At 50.8% G+C, this 19204-nt stretch overlaps 1 protein-coding gene across 1 annotated transcript; it reads left to right on the top strand.

The window, feature by feature from the left end:
* The first annotated feature begins 1202 nt into the window (after nucleotides 1-1202).
* On the top strand, nucleotides 1203-14661 carry LOC119242329 (mucin-3B-like). Its single transcript, XM_037508052.2, is given in 17 exon segments — nucleotides 1203-1867; nucleotides 1956-2483; nucleotides 3097-3848; nucleotides 3967-4199; nucleotides 4201-5441; nucleotides 5536-5757; nucleotides 5819-6705; nucleotides 6810-6998; nucleotides 10851-10966; nucleotides 11077-11135; nucleotides 11705-11850; nucleotides 12225-12290; nucleotides 12575-12737; nucleotides 13098-13280; nucleotides 13363-13454; nucleotides 13722-13774; nucleotides 13889-14661. Coding segments are annotated over 17 exon segments (5598 nt in total). The 5' UTR covers nucleotides 1203-1241; the 3' UTR covers nucleotides 13931-14661.
* Nucleotides 14662-19204: the final 4543 nt, after the last annotated feature.

Below are 19204 nucleotides of genomic sequence, written 5' to 3'. Positions count from 1 at the left end.
AGCCCAACATCCACTACTGAGACTACTACCACTACCACATTGACAACAATGACGACAATCACCACTACTGAGACCCCATCTACTACCACATCCACCATGACACCAACTACCACTACCACACAACCCACTCCAACGTCCACAACAACATCCACCACAAAACTGACAACCACTACCACAGAGACCCCGCCTACTACCACATCCACCACAACACCAACAACCACTACATCCTCTGGAACTACCACTTTCACCACAACTACAACCACCACCACTACTGAGACCACACCCACGACCACATCCACAACAATGACAACGACCACAACTACTGAGACTCCACCCACTAGCACAAAAACCACAACCACACATGCCACTACCACGGAAACACCTCCCACAACAACATACACCACAACACTGACACCCACCACCACAGAGACCCCGCCTACTACCACATCCACCACAATACCAACAACCACTACATCCTCTGGAACTACCACTTTCACCACAACTACAACCACCACCACTACGGAGACTACACCCACTACCACATCCACAACAACAACCACGAAAACCCCTCCCACAACAACGTCCACCACAACACTGACAACCACAGAGACCCTTCCCACTGACACATCCATCACAAGCTCAACTACTACCACCACAGAACCCCCACCCACGACCACTACCACCACAACACCGACAACCACCTCTACAGAGACCACATCCACTACTACATACACCACAATCCCCACTACCACTGTTACAGAAACCACTTCTACTCCAACAACAAAATCCACCACAACTCTGACAACAACCACCACAGAGACCATGCCCACTACCACATCCAACACAATACCAACAACCACTAGCTCCCCTTCCACTACCACATCCACCACAGCCACAACAATCACCACTACTGAGACCCCAACAACTACCACATCCACCACAACCTCAATTACCACTACCACGGAACCCCCATCCACGACAACTACCACCACAAAATCGACAACGACACCTACTGAGACCTCTTCCACCACCAATTCTTCCACAACCCCGACTACCACTACCACCGAACCACCTTCCACTCCCACCACATCCACCACAACACTGACAACCACCACCACAGACCCACACCCACTCCCACTTCCAACACGACACCAAAAACCACTACCTCCCCTCCTACTACCACACCCACCACAAACAAAACAACCACTACGGAGACCACTACCACTACCACATCCACAACAATGACAACCATCACCACTACTGAGACCCTGCCTACTACAACATCTACCACAACACTGACAACCACCACCACAGACACCACGCCTACTACCACATCCAACACAACGCCAACAACCACTACCTCCCCTCCTACTAGCACATTCACCACAAGCGCAAGAACCACTACTGAGACCACTACCACTACCACATCCACAACAATGACAACAGTCACCACTACTGAGACCCTGCCTACGACCACATCCACCAAAACCACAACAACCACTACCACAGAAACATCTCCCACTACAACCACAACCACAAGAATGACAACCACCACCACAGAGACCCCTCCCACGACCACATCGACCACAACCCCAACTACCACTACCACAGAAACTCATCCCACTACCACATCCACCACAACACTGACAGCCACCACCACAGAGACCACGCCCACTACTGCTTCCAACACAACACCAAAAACCACTACCTCTCCTACTACCACATCCACCACAAGCCCAACATCCACTACTGAGACCACTAGCACTACCACATTGACAACAATGACAACAATCACCACTACTGAGACCCTGCCTACTACCACATCCACCAAAACCACATCAATCACTACCACAGAACACCTCCCACAGCAACCACCACCACAAGAATGACAACCACCACCACCGAGACCCCTTCCACACCCACATTGACCACAACCCCAACTACCACCACCACAGAACCTCCTCCCCCTACCACAACACACACAACACTGACAACCACTACCACAGAAACCACACCCACTACCACTTCCAAATCAACACAACAATGACTTCCTCGCGCCCCACAACAATATACACAACAACACCGACAACCACCACTCCTGAGACCCCATCTGCTACCACATCCACCATGACCAACTACCACTACTACACAACCCACTCCAACTTCCACAACAACATCCACCACAACACTGACAACCACAGAGACCCTTCCTACTGTCACATCCATCACAAGTTCAACAACTACCACCACAGAACCCCCACCCACAACCACTACCACCACAACACCGACAACCACCTCTACAGAGACCACACCCACTGCCACATACACCACCATCCAAACTACCACAATTACACAAACCACTTCTACTCCAACCACAGCATCCACTACAACACTGACAACAACCACCACAGAGACCACACCCACTACAACATCCAACACAACACCAACAACCACTACCGCTCCTACTACCACATCCACCACAAGCCCAACATCCACTACTGAGACTACTACCACTACCACATTGACAACAATGACGACAATCACCACTACTGAGACCCCATCTACTACCACATCCACCATGACACCAACTACCACTACCACACAACCCACTCCAACGTCCACAACAACATCCACCACAAAACTGACAACCACTACCACGGAGACCCCACCTACTACCACATCCACCACAACACCAACAACCACTACATCCTCTGGAACTACCACTTTCACCACAACTACAACCACCACCACTACTGAGACCACACCCACGACCACATCCACAACAATGACAACGACCATAACTACTGAGACTCCACCCACTAGCACAAAAACCACAACCACACATGCCACTACCACGGAAACACCTCCCACAACAACATACACCACAACACTGACACCCACCACCACAGAGACCCCGCCTACTACCACATCCACCACAACACCAACAACCACTACATCCTCTGGAACTACCACTTTCACCACAACTACAAACACCACCACTACGGAGACTACACCCACTACCACATCCACAACAACAACATACACCACAACACTGACAACCACAGAGACCCTTCCCACTGACACATCCATCACAAGCTCAACTACTACCACCACAGAACCCCCACCCACGACCACTACCACCACAACACCGACAACCACCTCTACAGAGACCACATCCACTACTACATACACCACAATCCCCACTACCACTGTTACAGAAACCACTTCTACTCCAACAACAAAATCCACCACAACTCTGACAACAACCACCACAGAGACCATGCCCACTACCACATCCAACACAATACCAACAACCACTACCTCCCCTTCCACTACCACATCCACCACAGCCACAACAATCACCACTACTGAGACCCCAACAACTACCACATCCACCACAACCTCAATTACCACTACCACGGAACCCCCATCCACGACAACTACCACCACAAAATCGACAACGACACCTACTGAGACCTCTTCCACCACCAATTCTTCCACAACCCCGACTACCACTACCACCGAACCACCTTCCACTCCCACCACATCCACCACAACACTGACAACCACCACCACAGACACCACACCCACTCCCACTTCCAACACGACACCAAAAACCACTACCTCCCCTCCTACTACCACACCCACCACAAACACAACAACCACTACGGAGACCACTACCACTACCACATCCACAACAATGACAACCATCACCACTACTGAGACCCTGCCTACTACAACATCTACCACAACACTGACAACCACCACCACAGACACCACGCCTACTACCACATCCAACACAACGCCAACAACCACTACCTCCCCTCCTACTAGCACATTCACCACAAGCGCAAGAACCACTACTGAGACCACTACCACTACCACATCCACAACAATGACAACAGTCACCACTGCTGAGACCCTGCCTACCACATCCACCAAAAACCCAAACAACCACTACCACAGAAACATCTCCCACTACAACCACGACCACAAGAATGACAACCACCACCACAGAGACCCCTCCCACGACCACATCGACCACAACCCCAACTACCACTACCACAGAAACTCATCCCACTACCACATCCACCACAACACTGACAGCCACCACCACAGAGACCACGCCCACTACTGCTTCCAACACAACACCAAAAACCACTACCTCTCCTACTACCACATCCACCACAAGCCCCATCCACTACTGAGACTACTACCACTACCACATTGACAACAATGACAACAATCACCACTACTGAGACCCTGCCTACTACCACATCCACCAAAACCACGTCAATCACTACCACAGAAACACCTCCCACAACAATCACCACAAGAATGACAACCACCACCACCGAGACCCCTTCCACACCCACATTGACCACAACCCTAACTACCACCACCACAGAACCTCCTCCCACTACCACAACACATACAACACTGATCACCACCACCACCACAGAAACCACACCCACTACCACTTCCAAATCAACACCAACAATGACTACCTCGCGCCCCACAACAATATCCACCACAACACCAACAACTACCACTACTGATACCCCATCTACTACCACATCCACCATGACACCAACTACCACTACTACACAACCCACTCCAACTTCTACAACAACATCCACTACAATACTGACAACCAGTACCACGGAGACTGCGCCTACTACCACATCCAACACAACCCCAACAACCACTACCTCCTCTCACACTACCACATCCACCACAACTACAAATACCACTACAACTGAGACCACACCCACTACCAAATCCACAATGACAACCACCACCACTACCCCTAAAAGCACAACCACAACTGCTACCACCACAGAAACACCTCCCACAACAGCATACACCACAACACTGACACCCACCACCACAGAGACCCCATCTACTACCACATCAAACACAACCCCAACAACCACTACCTCCCCTCACACTACCACGTCAACCACAACTAAAACCACCAGTACTACTGAGACGACACCCACTACCAAATCCACAGCAATAACAACCACCACCACTACTGAGACCACACCCACTACCACAAGCACCACAAAAACAACTGACACTACCACGGAAACCCCTCCCACAACAACATACACCACAATACTGACCACCAACACCACAGAGACCCTTCCTACTACCACATTCATCACAACACAAACCACCACAACCACAGAACCCACCCCGACTTCCACAACACCATCCACCACAATACTGACCACTACCACAGAGACCCTGCCTACTACCACATCCAACACAAACCCAACAACCACAACGTCCCCGCACACTACCACATCTACCACAACTACAACCACCACGACTACTGAAACCACACCCACTACGAAATCCACAACAATGACAACCACCACCACAGAGACCACATCCACTACCACACCCAACACAATACCAACAACCACTACCTCGCCTTCCACCACCACATCCATCACAACCAAAACCACCACCACAACTGAGACCCCACCAACTACCACATCCACCACAACCTCAACTACCACTAAGACCCCTCCCATTACCACTTCCATCACAATACCACAACCACAACCAAGACCCAACCTACTACCACATCCACCATCACCTTTACTACCAACACCAAGACCACTTCAATGACCACATCCACCACCATCAAGTCAACATCCACCACCGATACCCCTCCTACGACCACAGTCCCCACAACTCGGACAACAGCTTCCACTATGACCAGTATTATGACCACATCTACCAGTACTCCAATGACCAGCACAGCTGAGACCCCTCCTACGACTGCATTTACCACTACCCACAGCACTACACTCACACCACCTATTCCTTATATGAGTACTAGTACTAGTGCAATAACTACATCTTTTAGTACCATCATTCCCTCCTCCCCACACACAATGGTTACCTCCCCAACTGTGTCTTTCACCAGTGTTACATCTATATCTACCAGTACCACTTACTCTACTTCTCAACCTATGACCAGTACAGCAACTCCATCGTCCTCTGTCACTTCCATGGCCACTCCCACACACTCTTTTACTAGTAGAACTTCTCCAACTTCCCCTGATACAAGCTCTAGTTTTACTGAAACAACCAGCACACCTTTTATTACTACTCTTTCTACTACCCCATGTCCAGAGTCCATATCAGTTACAATAGTCCCTACTTCTCCCACCACCATTTGTATAGAGACGGAACCTAGTAGTGAGGTTACTTCAATGTCTACTCTCCCAACATCATTCTTTACCTCTACTACTGAATTGGCCTCCTCTAGTTCTGCCATCACAAGTACATTTCCTGCACATTCGGAGGCTTCTACTTCAGTTCCCACAATTGGCCCAACTGCCATTACAACAGATGCTCCCAGTTCCATCACCCCTGGGGGCATTCCCAGTAGCACCCTTGTGATGAGCACACAGAGCCCCACCAGTGGGACCTGGACAAGTACTGACTTTGTAACCACGCCCCATGTGCCGAGTTTCACTAGTCCCCCACTGACTACAACACCAAGCAGCAACCTTACAACTGCTGTAATGACTTCAAGCAAGGTGACAAGTCCCACCTCACCCACCACCAGGAGTCCAGAGACAACGGTGGGCACCACTCAGTCTTCCACTACCCTCACATCATCCAGGACCACTTCGACCACTACTAAGATGACCACCCAGTCTCGGCTGACTACTACTCCAGGTTGGACTTCTTGCCTTTGGCCTCTCTCCTCCTTCCCCTGCTAAATTTCCAGTTATCAAGGTCAGGCCCTGTCCTGAACTTCCTTTTCTTCCTGTGCTGCCTAGGTACCTGTGACAATGGTGGCACTTGGATGCAGGACCGCTGTCTCTGCCCCCCAGAATTCTCTGGGGACCGCTGTGAACTGCAGGAGATCAAGTGCCTGAACGGGGGTAAATGGGATGGCCTTAAGTGCCAGTGTCCCAGCACCTTCTATGGAACCCGCTGTGAGTTGGCTGTGGAACAGATGGAGCTAGGTGAGTTCCCAGAGCCCTTCCCTCTGCACTTTCTCCTGGGAAATCGCAGTGACTCCCCTGGGCCCAATCTGGTTGACAGGAGGCCGCTTGGCCTCTATGACATCTTGGCTTATCTAGCCATCCCTGCCTTTGTTTCCAGGAGCCTAGATCATTCCTCTTTCTGCCCTCATGACAAGGAGGTGGCTGGATCCTTTTTGACACCTCCTCCTGGTCTGGACTTCATTAAGGGTTTTTAATTTCTAATGCTGCTGTACAAATCACCACAAACCTTCAATGCAAATTTATTATCTCTTTATGGATATTTAGCAGTCTGACGTGGGTTTTGTCGAACTAAAATCAAGGTGTCAGTAGGCTGTGCTTCTTTCCACAGACCCTAAAGGAGAATCCATTTCTCTCCCTTTCCAAGTCTGGAGCCTTCTATATTCCTTGTCTCTAAGTCCCCTCTCTCCATCCTCAAAGCCAGTAATCGTCCATTCTGTGTCTTTCTTCCATGGTCACATCTTCACCTGACTGGGTCACATCTTCACCTGACCGATTCTGTCTTCTCCTGCCTCCCTCTTCCTCTGTTAAGGATCCCTGTGATTGTACCAGGCCCACCTGGATAACAGGTGGATTTGCAGTCTTTTAAAAAACTTCATAAACAAAATATAAAAAAAAAACATCTCATCCTTTGGATCCCCTCCATGTTTACTCCTCTACCCTTCCCCTTTGGTAACTTTTATTGTCAGAATCCATTGTTTTTAAATGTTTCGTATGTTCATCCACCTTGTTTCCTTTTTCCAAATATAGGTGGAAATCGTCCAATGTTTCCTTCTCCGTTGGACTTATTTCTCTTAACATAATCCCCTCAAGTTCCTTCTACTTTGCTGTAAAAGGGCAAAATTTCATCTTTCTATCACCAAATAGTATTCTTCTGTGTATATATACCACATCTTCTTTATCTACTCATCTATCGAAAGACACTTATGTTGTTTCCATTTCTTGGCTATTGTGAATAGTGCCACGATGAACATAGGGGTGCCTCCAACTCTTGAGTTAATGATTTCTTTTCTTCAGGTATATACCTAGGAGTGAGATTGCTCGGTCATACATTAGTTTGATTTTTACTTTTTGGAGGAAGCTCCAGCTGTTTTCTGAAATTCACCAATTTACATCCCCACCAACAGCATGAGGGTTTTTTCCACTCCACATCATCTCTAAAATGTTACTAGTGTTTTTTTTTTTAAAGATTTATTTATTCATACAAGCACTGGGTACAGTCAGAAGCGCGGGAGGGTGAGAGGATTCACCAGAACCAGAGCGGAGAGCAGAGCAGGCAGACTGACGAAGTACACTGCTGAGGGGAGCAGCGGGAGGCAGGAGAGGTCTGCGCGCTATGTGGGACCCTCCTCTGGTGGTCGGGGAGCAGCCGGGGATGGAAACTGCGCTGCAGAGGCTGCGGGCAGCTTCGCAACCCAGCGCTCAACTGCTGCGCCACCGGGGAGGCCCTGTTACTAGTGGTTTTGATGTTCATTTCCCTAATATTGACAATGAACATTTTCTCATGTGCTTTGGCCATCTTTATGGCCTCTGTGTGTAAGTCTTATGTTCACTCAGATCTTCTGTCCCCATTTTGTTTGTTTTTTATTTTTTGGTGTTGTTGTTGAGTTGTATGAGTTTTTTTTATATACTTTAGGTATTAACCCTTTATTGGATATAAGAATGCTAATCTCTCATTCAGTAAGCTGTCGTGCACTCTACTGATTTTTACCTTTTAAAATTTGATGTAGTCTCATTTATTTTTGCTCTCATTTCTTTTTTCTTTAAAGGTATTCTTTTTTTTCCCTCCTTTTTTTTTTGAAGATTTATTTATTTATTCATACAAGCACTGGGTACAGTCAGAAGCATGGGAGGGTGAGAGAATTCACCAAACCAGAGCGGGGAACAGACTGACGAAGTACACTGCTGAGGGGAGCAGCAGGTGGCAGGAGAGGTCTGTGCGCCATGTGGGACCCTAGCCTGGCAGCCGGGGATCGAACTGGTGCTGCAGAGGCTGCGGGCAGCTTCGCATCCCAGCGCTTAACCGCTGTGCCACCAGGGGAGGCCCAATTTTTGCTCTCATTTCTTTTGCTGTGGTTGAGTTCCTAAAACCGTATCTATAGCCGATATAATGTATTTTATTGTTTTAGGACTTACATCCAAGTCCTTAATTCATTCTTCTTTTTTTTTAGATTTATTTATGCATATGAGAACTGGGGTATAGGCCAGAGGTGCAGGGGGTGAGAGGATTCACCAGAGATAGAGTGGGGAGCAGAACAGTTGGATTTACTGAAATACACTGCTGAGGGGTGCCTTGGGCGAGACAGGAGAGGTCTGCTGAGCCATGTGGGTCACCTCCCTGGTTGGGGATCGAGCCCGTGCTGCAATAGTTGCAGATTGCTCCATAGTGCTGATGCTTAACCCCTTGTGCCAGCAGGAGGTCCCCCTTAATCCATTCTTAATTATTTGTGTGTATGGAGTTAGAGAGTGGTCCAATTTCATTCTTTTGCATGTAGCTGTGCAGTTTTCCCAGCACTATGTGTTGAAGAGATTTTCCTTTCTCCATTGTACAATTATGTCACAAATTAACTGTCTATATATGTGTGGCTTATTTATGGGTATTTGATTCTATTCTATTGACCCACGTGTCTACTTTTATTTCAGTATCATACTGTTTCAATTACTGTTGCCTTACAATATAGTTTGAAGTGTAGTAATGTGACACTTCCATTTTTCTTATTTTTTTCTCAATTGCTTTAGCTATTTAGGGTCTTCTGTGATTCCATATAAATCCTAGAATTATTTTTTTCCATTTCCTTAAAAGATAACATTGGAGGGCCTCCCTGGTGGCACAAGGGGTTAGTACAGCACTGTGAAGCTATCTGTAGCCTCTTCTGCATGAGAGCTCGATCCCCAGCCAGGGAGTACCCACATGGTGCAGCAGACCTCTCCTGTCTCGCCCACTACTCCCCTCAGCAGTGTATTTCAGTCTGCCTGTTCTGTTCCCCACTCTGTCTCTGGTGAATCTTCTCACCCACTGCACAGCCTCAGGCATCTCTGATATTAGGAATGTGGGATTTTTGCCCTCTGGCCCTGGCTCAGCCACAGATCACTGACCCCCCTCTACAGTCCTATTATTTTCCAGATAAGGCCTTCCATTTTCTGCACCTCACTAGTGCAGTTCCTAGGGTAATAGGGTCTCCAATACAGGAGAAAGCCCTTCAGTCACCATTTTCTCCCTCTCCCCCCAAAAAGTTCCTTATCATTGCAGTCTCTTCCTCTCTTAGGTCATGGTGCCCTGGTTGCATTCCAGATAAATCTGTATTTTGACTTTTCCTATAGTCAAAGACATTTTCTTTCATATTTTGTTGTGAAAATCTGATGCTCCAGTCTTCAGGTCTTTTTGAGGAACATTTGCTTTATATAGATGATGATTTGTTGTAACTGTGGGGATGTGAACGCTCTGTCTTCACCATTCTGTTATCTTCCCAGAATTTAGTGATCTTAATTCCATCAGCAATCTTGATTTTGCTTGGCCTGTACTGTAACATATCCATAAATTCTGGGGATTAGGACATAAGCGGCCGTGGAGCCACTATGCTGGCTCCCACTCTGACAGGGTGTGACTATAGGCAGATTTCGATGACCTGACTTCCTTTCTTTCCTTCATCTTGAGACAACTCATCCCAAAATTCCCACCTCTCTCCTGTGTGCCATCCAGTAAGTCCTCAGGAAACTAGGAAAGGGACCAGTGGGGAGCCCCTGGATTGGGGTGGTGGTGATATCAGACAGGAGCAGACAGTGAGGTGACCAGAGCTGGACATACTTGTGCAGACACTGTGCAGGCTGAAGTGGGCATGGAGGTGTCTGTGGACCAGGAGTTCTCCTCGGACCTCAACGACAACACTTCCAAGGCCTATGAGGATTTCAGCAACACCTTCAGGGCTCAGGTGAGGGACGAGGGAGGGAACTCAAGGGTCTTCTCTTGGCACTGAGCTTGGCGCTGGATGCCCTCATACCTGGAGATTGAAACATGAGCCCAGAATCCTTGTTGTTTTAGATGCAGAAGATTTATCAAAATGTGACAGAGTTCAAGGGTGTGGAGATCCTGTCCCTGAGGTAGGACACATCTCTGGGCTGTGGAGGTATGTCAGGAGGGGAAGGGGATAGAAGGAAGATTGGAGACCTCATCCCTCCCTTTTGAAATTTTCATATTTCATGAGGATGCAAGCAGATCACTATATGGGGAATCGTGCAATCATTTCCTGGATCTGTCTCTCTGTAGGAGGGACGCCCCTGCTCCTCTTTAAGCACAGAGGAAATACAAGATTGCATAAGACATGTGGAGAGATGGTGCACGATGGCTGATGGGAAGCTTTCTCTCTGGACAGTAGCTGGTCTCTCTGGTTGGCAGAGAGCCAGGGGCCTAGTTTGGTAATGGCCTGATGCAGTGCAGGAGACGGTCGGTCATTCCTGGTCCTACCATGTCAAGCTGACAGTCAGTGAAGCTGGCAGCCCCTTCTTAACACAATGTGTCTGGAATCCAAACGCACTGCTTCTGCCTCTTTCTTTCCGCAACCCTTTCTTGCCCCCTGCACTATTTGTTGGTGCTGAAGATGCTCGTCTGGGGATCAATGGGTCTCATGTCTGGGCACGCTTAAGGCTTTCTGACCTCCTCAACCCTTCAGGAAAGGCAGCATCGTGGTGGACTACCTGGTCCTGTTGGAGATGCCCTTCAGCCCCCAGCTGGAGAGCGAATATGAGAAGATGAAGACATTGCTCAGGGAGGAGCTCCAAAACTCCAGCCTGGAGGAGAATGGCTGCAACAACCAGAGTGAGCAAGGCTGGGGACCCCAGGCTGGAGGGAGGGATTAGGGTCACAGCCACTGTCCTAGACTATCCCAGCACAGACAGGGGCCTTCTGGTACCCTCAGGAGACACCAGAGGTGTCCACAGTCAGCTGGGTCAAGGATGGGGCTAAGGAGGTGCTTGCCAGAACCTGGGTGCTGGGAATGAGGTCCCTGGCGGTTCTCTTCAAGGTTTTTGGGATGACTGAAGACTCTTGATAATTCAGGGGTCACCAGGGACATCAAAGAAACCTCATTTGTGGTGACAGAAGCCCTCTGGCCCTCCCCACACCAGCCCTGCTCTCCTGGCCTCACTCCTTGTACCCCTCCTCCAATTTCACTTGTGCCTTTGTCTCTCTAGGCCTGTGTTTTAAGCCTGACTCCATCAAGGTGAACGACAGCGTCAGCTCGTCAGTGAGCCCTCAAGGTAAAGGGTAAAGGTGTCCATGACCCCACCGACTGGGGACATGTGCCCGTTGAAGCTCCCTGGGGAGCAGGGGGAACCCTTTGGGGGAGGCCAGTGATGTAGCCCACGCGGGACGCCCTTTCCGGCCCTTCAGTAGCTTCCACCTGGGCGCAGTCTGGGAAGGTGAGCAGTGGGTGAGGGTTCCGGGGGACTTGCGCACCCACCCGCCATCGCTAATGCAGTCCTTGCACGGCTGAGTAGTGGATTCAGGTCTCTTTCTCTGCAACTCTCTACTCACCCCGCAGCCATCTGTCGCCGAGCCGCTGCCGAGGGCTTTGAGGATTTCTACTTCCCGTTGGTGGAGGAGAAACGGCTCCGCTGCGTCACCAACTGTACGTCGGGCTTGGACCACACGCTGGACTGTAACCAGGGCCAGTGCGTTCTGGAGAGGACCGGGCCTACCTGTCGGTGAGGCCCCGCCCACTGCCCGGACGGAGCTCCGCCCAACATGCCGTCATCAGGCCGCGCCCCCCCGCCCACTCCCCCCGCCCGCCCACTCCCCCCGCCCACTTCCCCCCACCCACTCCCCCTCCACCCACTCCCCCTCCTGCCCACTCCCCCGCCCCGCGCCCACTCCCCCCCAGTCCCCCGCCACCCCCGCACCCCGACCACCCCCACCCGGCCCTCCCCCGCCCCCCAACTCCTGTCCCTCCGCTGCCCCCGCCCCCCGCCCAGTAGGCGATTCTGCCGGGTGGGCCTGGCTGTGGCCCCCCGGTGGAGCTGACCCCGGGAAGGGAGGGGTCTGTGACCTGTGACCTCTTGGTCTAGGTGCTTCTCTACCGACACACACTGGCTCTCGGGGCCGCGCTGCGAGGTGGCCGTCCCTTGGAGGACGCTGGTCGGGAGCCTGGCGGCCGTCGGGGCGCTGCTGCTGCTGCTCCTGGTGGCGCTGGTGAGCGTCTACCTCGCGCGCTCGCGCTCTCAGCAGAGAGGCCGCCAAGGCAAAGGCTGGTGAGCAGGCTGGGGCTGAGGTGGTGTGGTCAGGGGGTGCCCCGAGGGCTGGCCCCCCTGACCGCGTGGCATCCCACCCCAGGGCATTGGACAAGGACAAGACGTGGTTTGACACGTGGGATGAGGGCAGCGTTGGGACTTTTACAAACCTGGGCTTCGAGGATGAAGGAACAGGTGAGTGTTTCCTCCTGGCCAAGGCGGGCAAGGGTTGCCCTGGGCACCGCTGAGGCTGGGGTGGGACGGGACAATCTCCCTAGCCCAGGACAAGCTTCCCCCTCGGGCCAGGGAGCTTGGTTATGCCTCCCCAGGCCCCTGCTGAGGAAGGTCCTGGCCCTCGCAGGTGCTTAGGAGCCCTGGAGGCCCTGCCTTCCTCACCTCTCCTTCCCTCCCCTGTGCGCCTCTCCCCTGTTCCCTTCTCACCCCTCTTTTCTCTCTCTGTAGTCATCCAAGAAATTGCCCAGGTGGCCTTGGAGACAGTGGACACCAGTGTCAAGGTGAGAGGGCAAAGGGGCAGGCCAGGGGCATGGGCCGCACCAGGAGGCAGTCACCTCCGGCCCACACCAGCAGATGGCCCCTGTTCTCACTCCCTTTCTCACGCACTCTGGCAGGTGCACATCCAGAGACCCGAGGTGACCTCATCCTGGCTGTGAGCCCTGAAGGGGCAGATTCACTTCCCCTCCACCCTGCCCAGATGGTGGGCAGGAGCTCTCTGCTCTGCCTTCATTACTAGAGATGGCCCAGACTCGCGCAGCTGACTCCTGGCTTCCTTGGGCAAAACCAGACCATGCCCTGACCCATGCTTCTCCTACTAGAGTGAAATCCACCTGGAAACCCAGTTCCAATCCGAGCTCTCCTGCTGTGGAACCCTAGGCCAGTCACCTGTAAACTGGCACAGCTGTCCTGATCCTTGTAACCATGCAGACCAGATGTACTCATCAGTTCTGTCCCAGCCCACCTTCCAGTCTCCACTCTGTGCTTAATGGCCTCTCTCAGATCCCCAAACCCCACACGCCTGCCCAGACTCAGACCTCAGTTTCTGGTTTCCTGTGAGCATCCCTGTAGCCAGCCCGCAGCCCCCGTCGCTCCTTATGTAACTCAGCGCTGCCTCCCTTGCTCCTATCCTTAAACCTTCTCCCCCCGACCGATTCCTTAAATCATCCCGTATAGCCCAGACCTCAGCCCCAAATCTCCTCCATTTTCCTTAATCTCCCCTTCCCTCTGCCCTAAATCTCTACCCCTCCCTCCAGTGCCCCAGTCCTAAATCCCCCCTCCTCCCCTCATATCCCTGTCCTTAGCGAGGCACAGATACCCTCTGCATCTTAGGACCCCCCTAACTGGTGCTCCCCAAGCCCTGGCCCTCTTTTGAAGCTTCATCCCTTCCTCTCCCCCAGAAACACCCCTGGGTCACCCTGGGTGGGAGTGGGACATGGGTGGGGGTGGGACGTGGGTTGTCCTGGGTCCCAAGTATGAGAAGTGGGGCCCTTAGGTGGTTTAGGTTCCCCTGATTCTCCCTAGCTCTCCCTCCCCTTCCCATTCCCTTCCCTGCTCCTGCTCCTCCTCCCCCTTCCTCTTCCATCCTCACCCCAGCCCTGCAGTGTTCTCTGAGCCCACCAGTCCTCAACTTTCTTTGCAGGAAGGTGCCCTTTAGGGACAGGCAGCCGGCGGGTGGCCAGTTCTCCCTGTGAGCAAAATACAGCATTTACTGTACAAGAGGCTGCTGCATGTCTTCCTTTCCCTTGGGTGGAGAACAGGGGCTTCTGGATGAAAAGTAGGAGGCCTAGGAGGGCCTGAAAGGAAGGAAAGAACCTGTGGGCAGCCATCCGGGGCCACAACTGCCCCCACAGAGAACACAGATGGGGGACCCACTTTCTTAGGGAGTGGGTGGAGCAGAGGAGCTTCTCCATCAGTGAGTGGGGGTGCTGGGTGGATTTGCCACCTGTGCCCTTCCTCCTGTGATGTTGGGGGCTTGGGGCTGGAGGAGGATGGTCAGGGACCTTGGCTTCCTAATCTCAGGAGGCCAATATACCCATATCGGGACCTGCCATGCCTGGAGCCTGGGCCTCTCCTGGCCTGTGGTGGTCGGGGTGACAGAGGAGGTCTTTGTTGGGGTCCTGGGAAAGGACATGTTCAATATGTATGAGGTGAGGTAAGAGTGGGTGACGGTGAGAACAGATTTGCCCCCAGTAGTTGACGGGGCACCTTGGAAGGTGTGTGATGTAAGCACCGAGCAATGAACGGGAAGTGCTGTTTTGCTCAGGGAGTAATGAAACCTACTCATTCAGCAGACACACAGGGACTGGCTCTTCCCGAGCAGGTGCGAGGTGCTTTGGAAGAGGCCGGAAGGATAAGCCAGTTTATACTCAAGTTTTTTTGATGCAGAAAGAACCACACGCCAGACCTGGTGCAGAGGTGGCAAGAGGGGCCCCAGGTCGTGCAGAGGGGGCCTCAGAAGCTGCTCCTGCCTCGCAGAGAGAGGTAGCGTTTGAAGCTCAAAGTCCTTAGGTAAATTCAGAACTGACAAAGCCATGCATAGTTCCAGAGAGGGCTGGAATGTTGATCATCAGCAGCCCTGAGGGTATAGCCACTTGGGAAGTGACTCTGATGCTGGGGTCTGGGTACTGCTGATGCTCACTGCGGGCCTACTATGTGCCAGGCACTGTTCTCAGTAATGTCTTTTTCGTCATTTAATTCTCCTAACCTAGAACAAATGTGCTGTTACTGATCTGTTTTATACCTGGGGAAAGCAAAGCACAGGGATAGTAACCAGTTGTTCAAGGTCGCCCACCCATCGTCGAGTGGAGGAGCCAGGATTCGAGGCCAAGCCGTGTGGCTCCCCAGTTCACCTTCCTCACCACTCACTGACTGGGGCTGCCCACGTGCGCGTTTCCAGGGTTGCTGCAGCAAATCACCACCAACGTGGTGGCTTCAACGGCAGAAGGTTATTCTTTCACAGCTGTGGAAGCTGGAGGTCGGCAATCAAGGTATCAGCAGGGCCCTCCTGACTCTTAGGGGAGGAGGCTTCCTTGCCTCCTTCAGCTCCTGGTGCCTCCTGGTCTTCTTGGCTCTGTCTTCACGTGGCCATCTGTGTGTGTGTGTTCAGTCTCTTCCTTTCTCTTATTAGGATGCCAGTATTTGGACTTAGGGCCCCCTAAATTCAAGACAATCTGATTTTGATATCCTCACCTCAGTTATGCAGGGATCTATTTACCAATAAGACCTAGGCAGGAACTGGCTCTGACGACTTGAATATAGTTTGTGGGGGCACACAGTCAATCTACTATACCATGCTTTGGCAGCAACCAGGTGACTGTTGAGGGAGATGTGGGTAGGAGCAAGGCGGCACTTCTTGCTGACACTGGAAAGCCAGGATGCCCATCCACTCTCCACAGTGAGTTGGGGTTTGGGGTGAGGGTCCTGGAGAAACCGAGTTGCCCTTGCTAGTTTGTACTCCCTGCTGCTCTCTGCTGCGTGCGACACAGGCTTGAGTAGCAGGGCTGAACATACATCCAGGGCTGTGTGACTGAAGACATCCCAGGTCTCCACATGGCTTCTCTTGTAGATTATTCTCAAGGGAGCAGGGTAGACATTTCTAGGGGCAGATGGGAGTTCAGAAATCAACTGCACAAGTTCCCACAGCTATATGGCCGCCATCCTGGAGTGTACCCCCCTCCAAACCCTGCCCTCCAGGGCTGCTCCTGCAAATCTGCTGACTGAGCTTACCACAAGCAGAAGTGTGTTTGGAGGTAGCAGGAGCAGACAATGTCTAGTGCGGAGATGAAGGGCCGTCAGACACGTCCACTCTGGAGGAACCTACCATCTCCTCAGCCATCTCAGAGTCATCAAAACACAGCCTCTCCCTGTAGAACAAGTGCTTCTACCCCATCATGCGTGTCATATTTTCTACCAATTCCCTGGCCACTGGACACACAAGTGCTGCAAATCCCACTGGATCAAACTCTGTATTCAGAAGCAGGTGTGATTTGTCTGAATCGACCTTTTCCTCTGGAACCTTCTCTACCAGAGAAGATGGAAGTGCTGGCGCTGCCACCTCAGCGCAGACAACTGGAACTTTCCCAGGAGAGTTCCTCCCATTCTTCAGTGACCTCTAATGTCACTCTTCCCAAATGGAATGCAAGTTCAGGAGAATCATTTCTACTCTAGTTGGAGATGAGGAAACACATTTAGCCCTTTACTGTGGAACCCGCCCCTCCACAACCCTCTCAGATTCATCAGATCCTACAGTTCCACCAGATACCTTCTATACCACTGGGAACACAAATTCTTTCCCATCTGGTCCAGGTGAATTAATTTCTGCTACCCTGATCTCTGGGCAAACACCCACATCCCATCCGAGAGCACCCACTGGCTACACAAAACATCAGATTTTTCTTGCCCTTTGGTTCAACTCTTCCCTGTGCCACCACGGCCAATAAAAATGCTGTTGCACATGAAGTCCTGAAGAATTCACCATTTTGGTCTCTGGACAAGCTTTTACAATTTCCACCACACTCAACTTTCCTCTCTGCCTATCTCAGGCTGAAAGTAGGAAATGGGCCAGAACTGGAAGTTCCAGAGGAATGAGAGTGATAATCCTTCCTGTCTCTTATCTCAGGTGCCCTAGCACCTGAGACTCTTACCCAGAGTTTTTATCAGAAATAAATTTGGGATTTTAATTTTTTGTCTTTGCATTTTTTCTTCATTTCAAATACTTGCTAAATGCCATTAGGTTATTCCTCAGGACACAAACAAAGAACACTTCCTGCAGAAACTTAGGAAACATGTACAGAACTCTACAGAACATGCGATAATACATTAGCTGAAGTCTGACTGTTGAATAGACGTGGAGTTTCAAGTGGACTCTGTGAAGAAAAGGAACCTGGGCAGGGAGCCAGGTGTGCATCTGGATTAGACTTACCTGCTGGCAGGCAAGGCTTACGGATGGAGGATCCATTTTAGAAGGTTGAATACAGCACAGGGGTTCCCTGGATACTGGCTACAGTCCTGGCTGAAGTGCCCTTTGGTGAATGTCATCAAGTTCTAGCCCTGCAAACTCTTGCAGCAAAAAGTCCTAAATTGAGAATCAGGTTCCTCCAGGAGTCATTCCTACTGGTGGCAAGCCGGCATATGCAGAACGCCAGTCTCCCATGTGGTCCGGTTTTTTGGGCGCTTCACTTGTGGAGCCAGCAGCATGTGGGCAGACACCCCTGGGTGCCACAGCAGCACCTCCAGGCTCCCTAAGGCCTCTCGCTGATTGGTGGATTTTGCCAAATACATTTTTGTCAAATATGTTTTCTGGATCAACTGAGATGATCGTGTGGTTTTTTCCTTAGTCTGATAGGATAAATTACTTTGAATTTCAAATGTTGAACCAGTCTTGCATTTTTAGGATTAGCTCCATACAAGTGCACCCCACACGACAATGTGGTGGTCCCTGCAAACCAAGGTGCATGTGGGCTGTACCTTTAGGTCCCATGACAATGTTCTCAGGAGGCATCCCCATCAGTCAGTGATGTTGATGACATTATTTTTATATATTGCCAAATTTTATTTGCTACTAGATAGTTGAAGATTTTTGTGTCTATATTCATAAGAGATACTAGTCTGTGGTTTTCTTTTCTTTCACTGTCCGTGTCTGGTTGTGCCATCCTCATACTGTCTTAGGTAATGCTATCCTCATATAATAGAATGAGTGAGGATGTATCCCTTCTGTTGTTTCTCTGACAGAGATTGTAGAGAATCTACAAGGAATTTTTTTCCTTCAATATTTGATAGAATTCAACAGTGAGACCATCTAGGTCTAATGCTTTCTGATTTTGGAAGGTTATTAATTATTGATTGAATTATTTACTAAATACAGGTCTATTCAGATAGTCTATTTCTTTTTGTGTAAGGTTTGCAAATTGCATATTTCAATGAACTGGTCC

This window comes from Talpa occidentalis, unplaced genomic scaffold, assembly GCF_014898055.3.
Source record: "Talpa occidentalis isolate TD23 unplaced genomic scaffold, MPIMG_talOcc4v2.1 talOcc4.12, whole genome shotgun sequence".
In the NCBI taxonomy this organism is placed as follows: domain Eukaryota; kingdom Metazoa; phylum Chordata; class Mammalia; order Eulipotyphla; family Talpidae; genus Talpa; species Talpa occidentalis.
The sequence above is the reverse complement of the archived record's forward strand: the minus strand, read 5'-3'. Positions and strand labels throughout refer to the sequence as shown.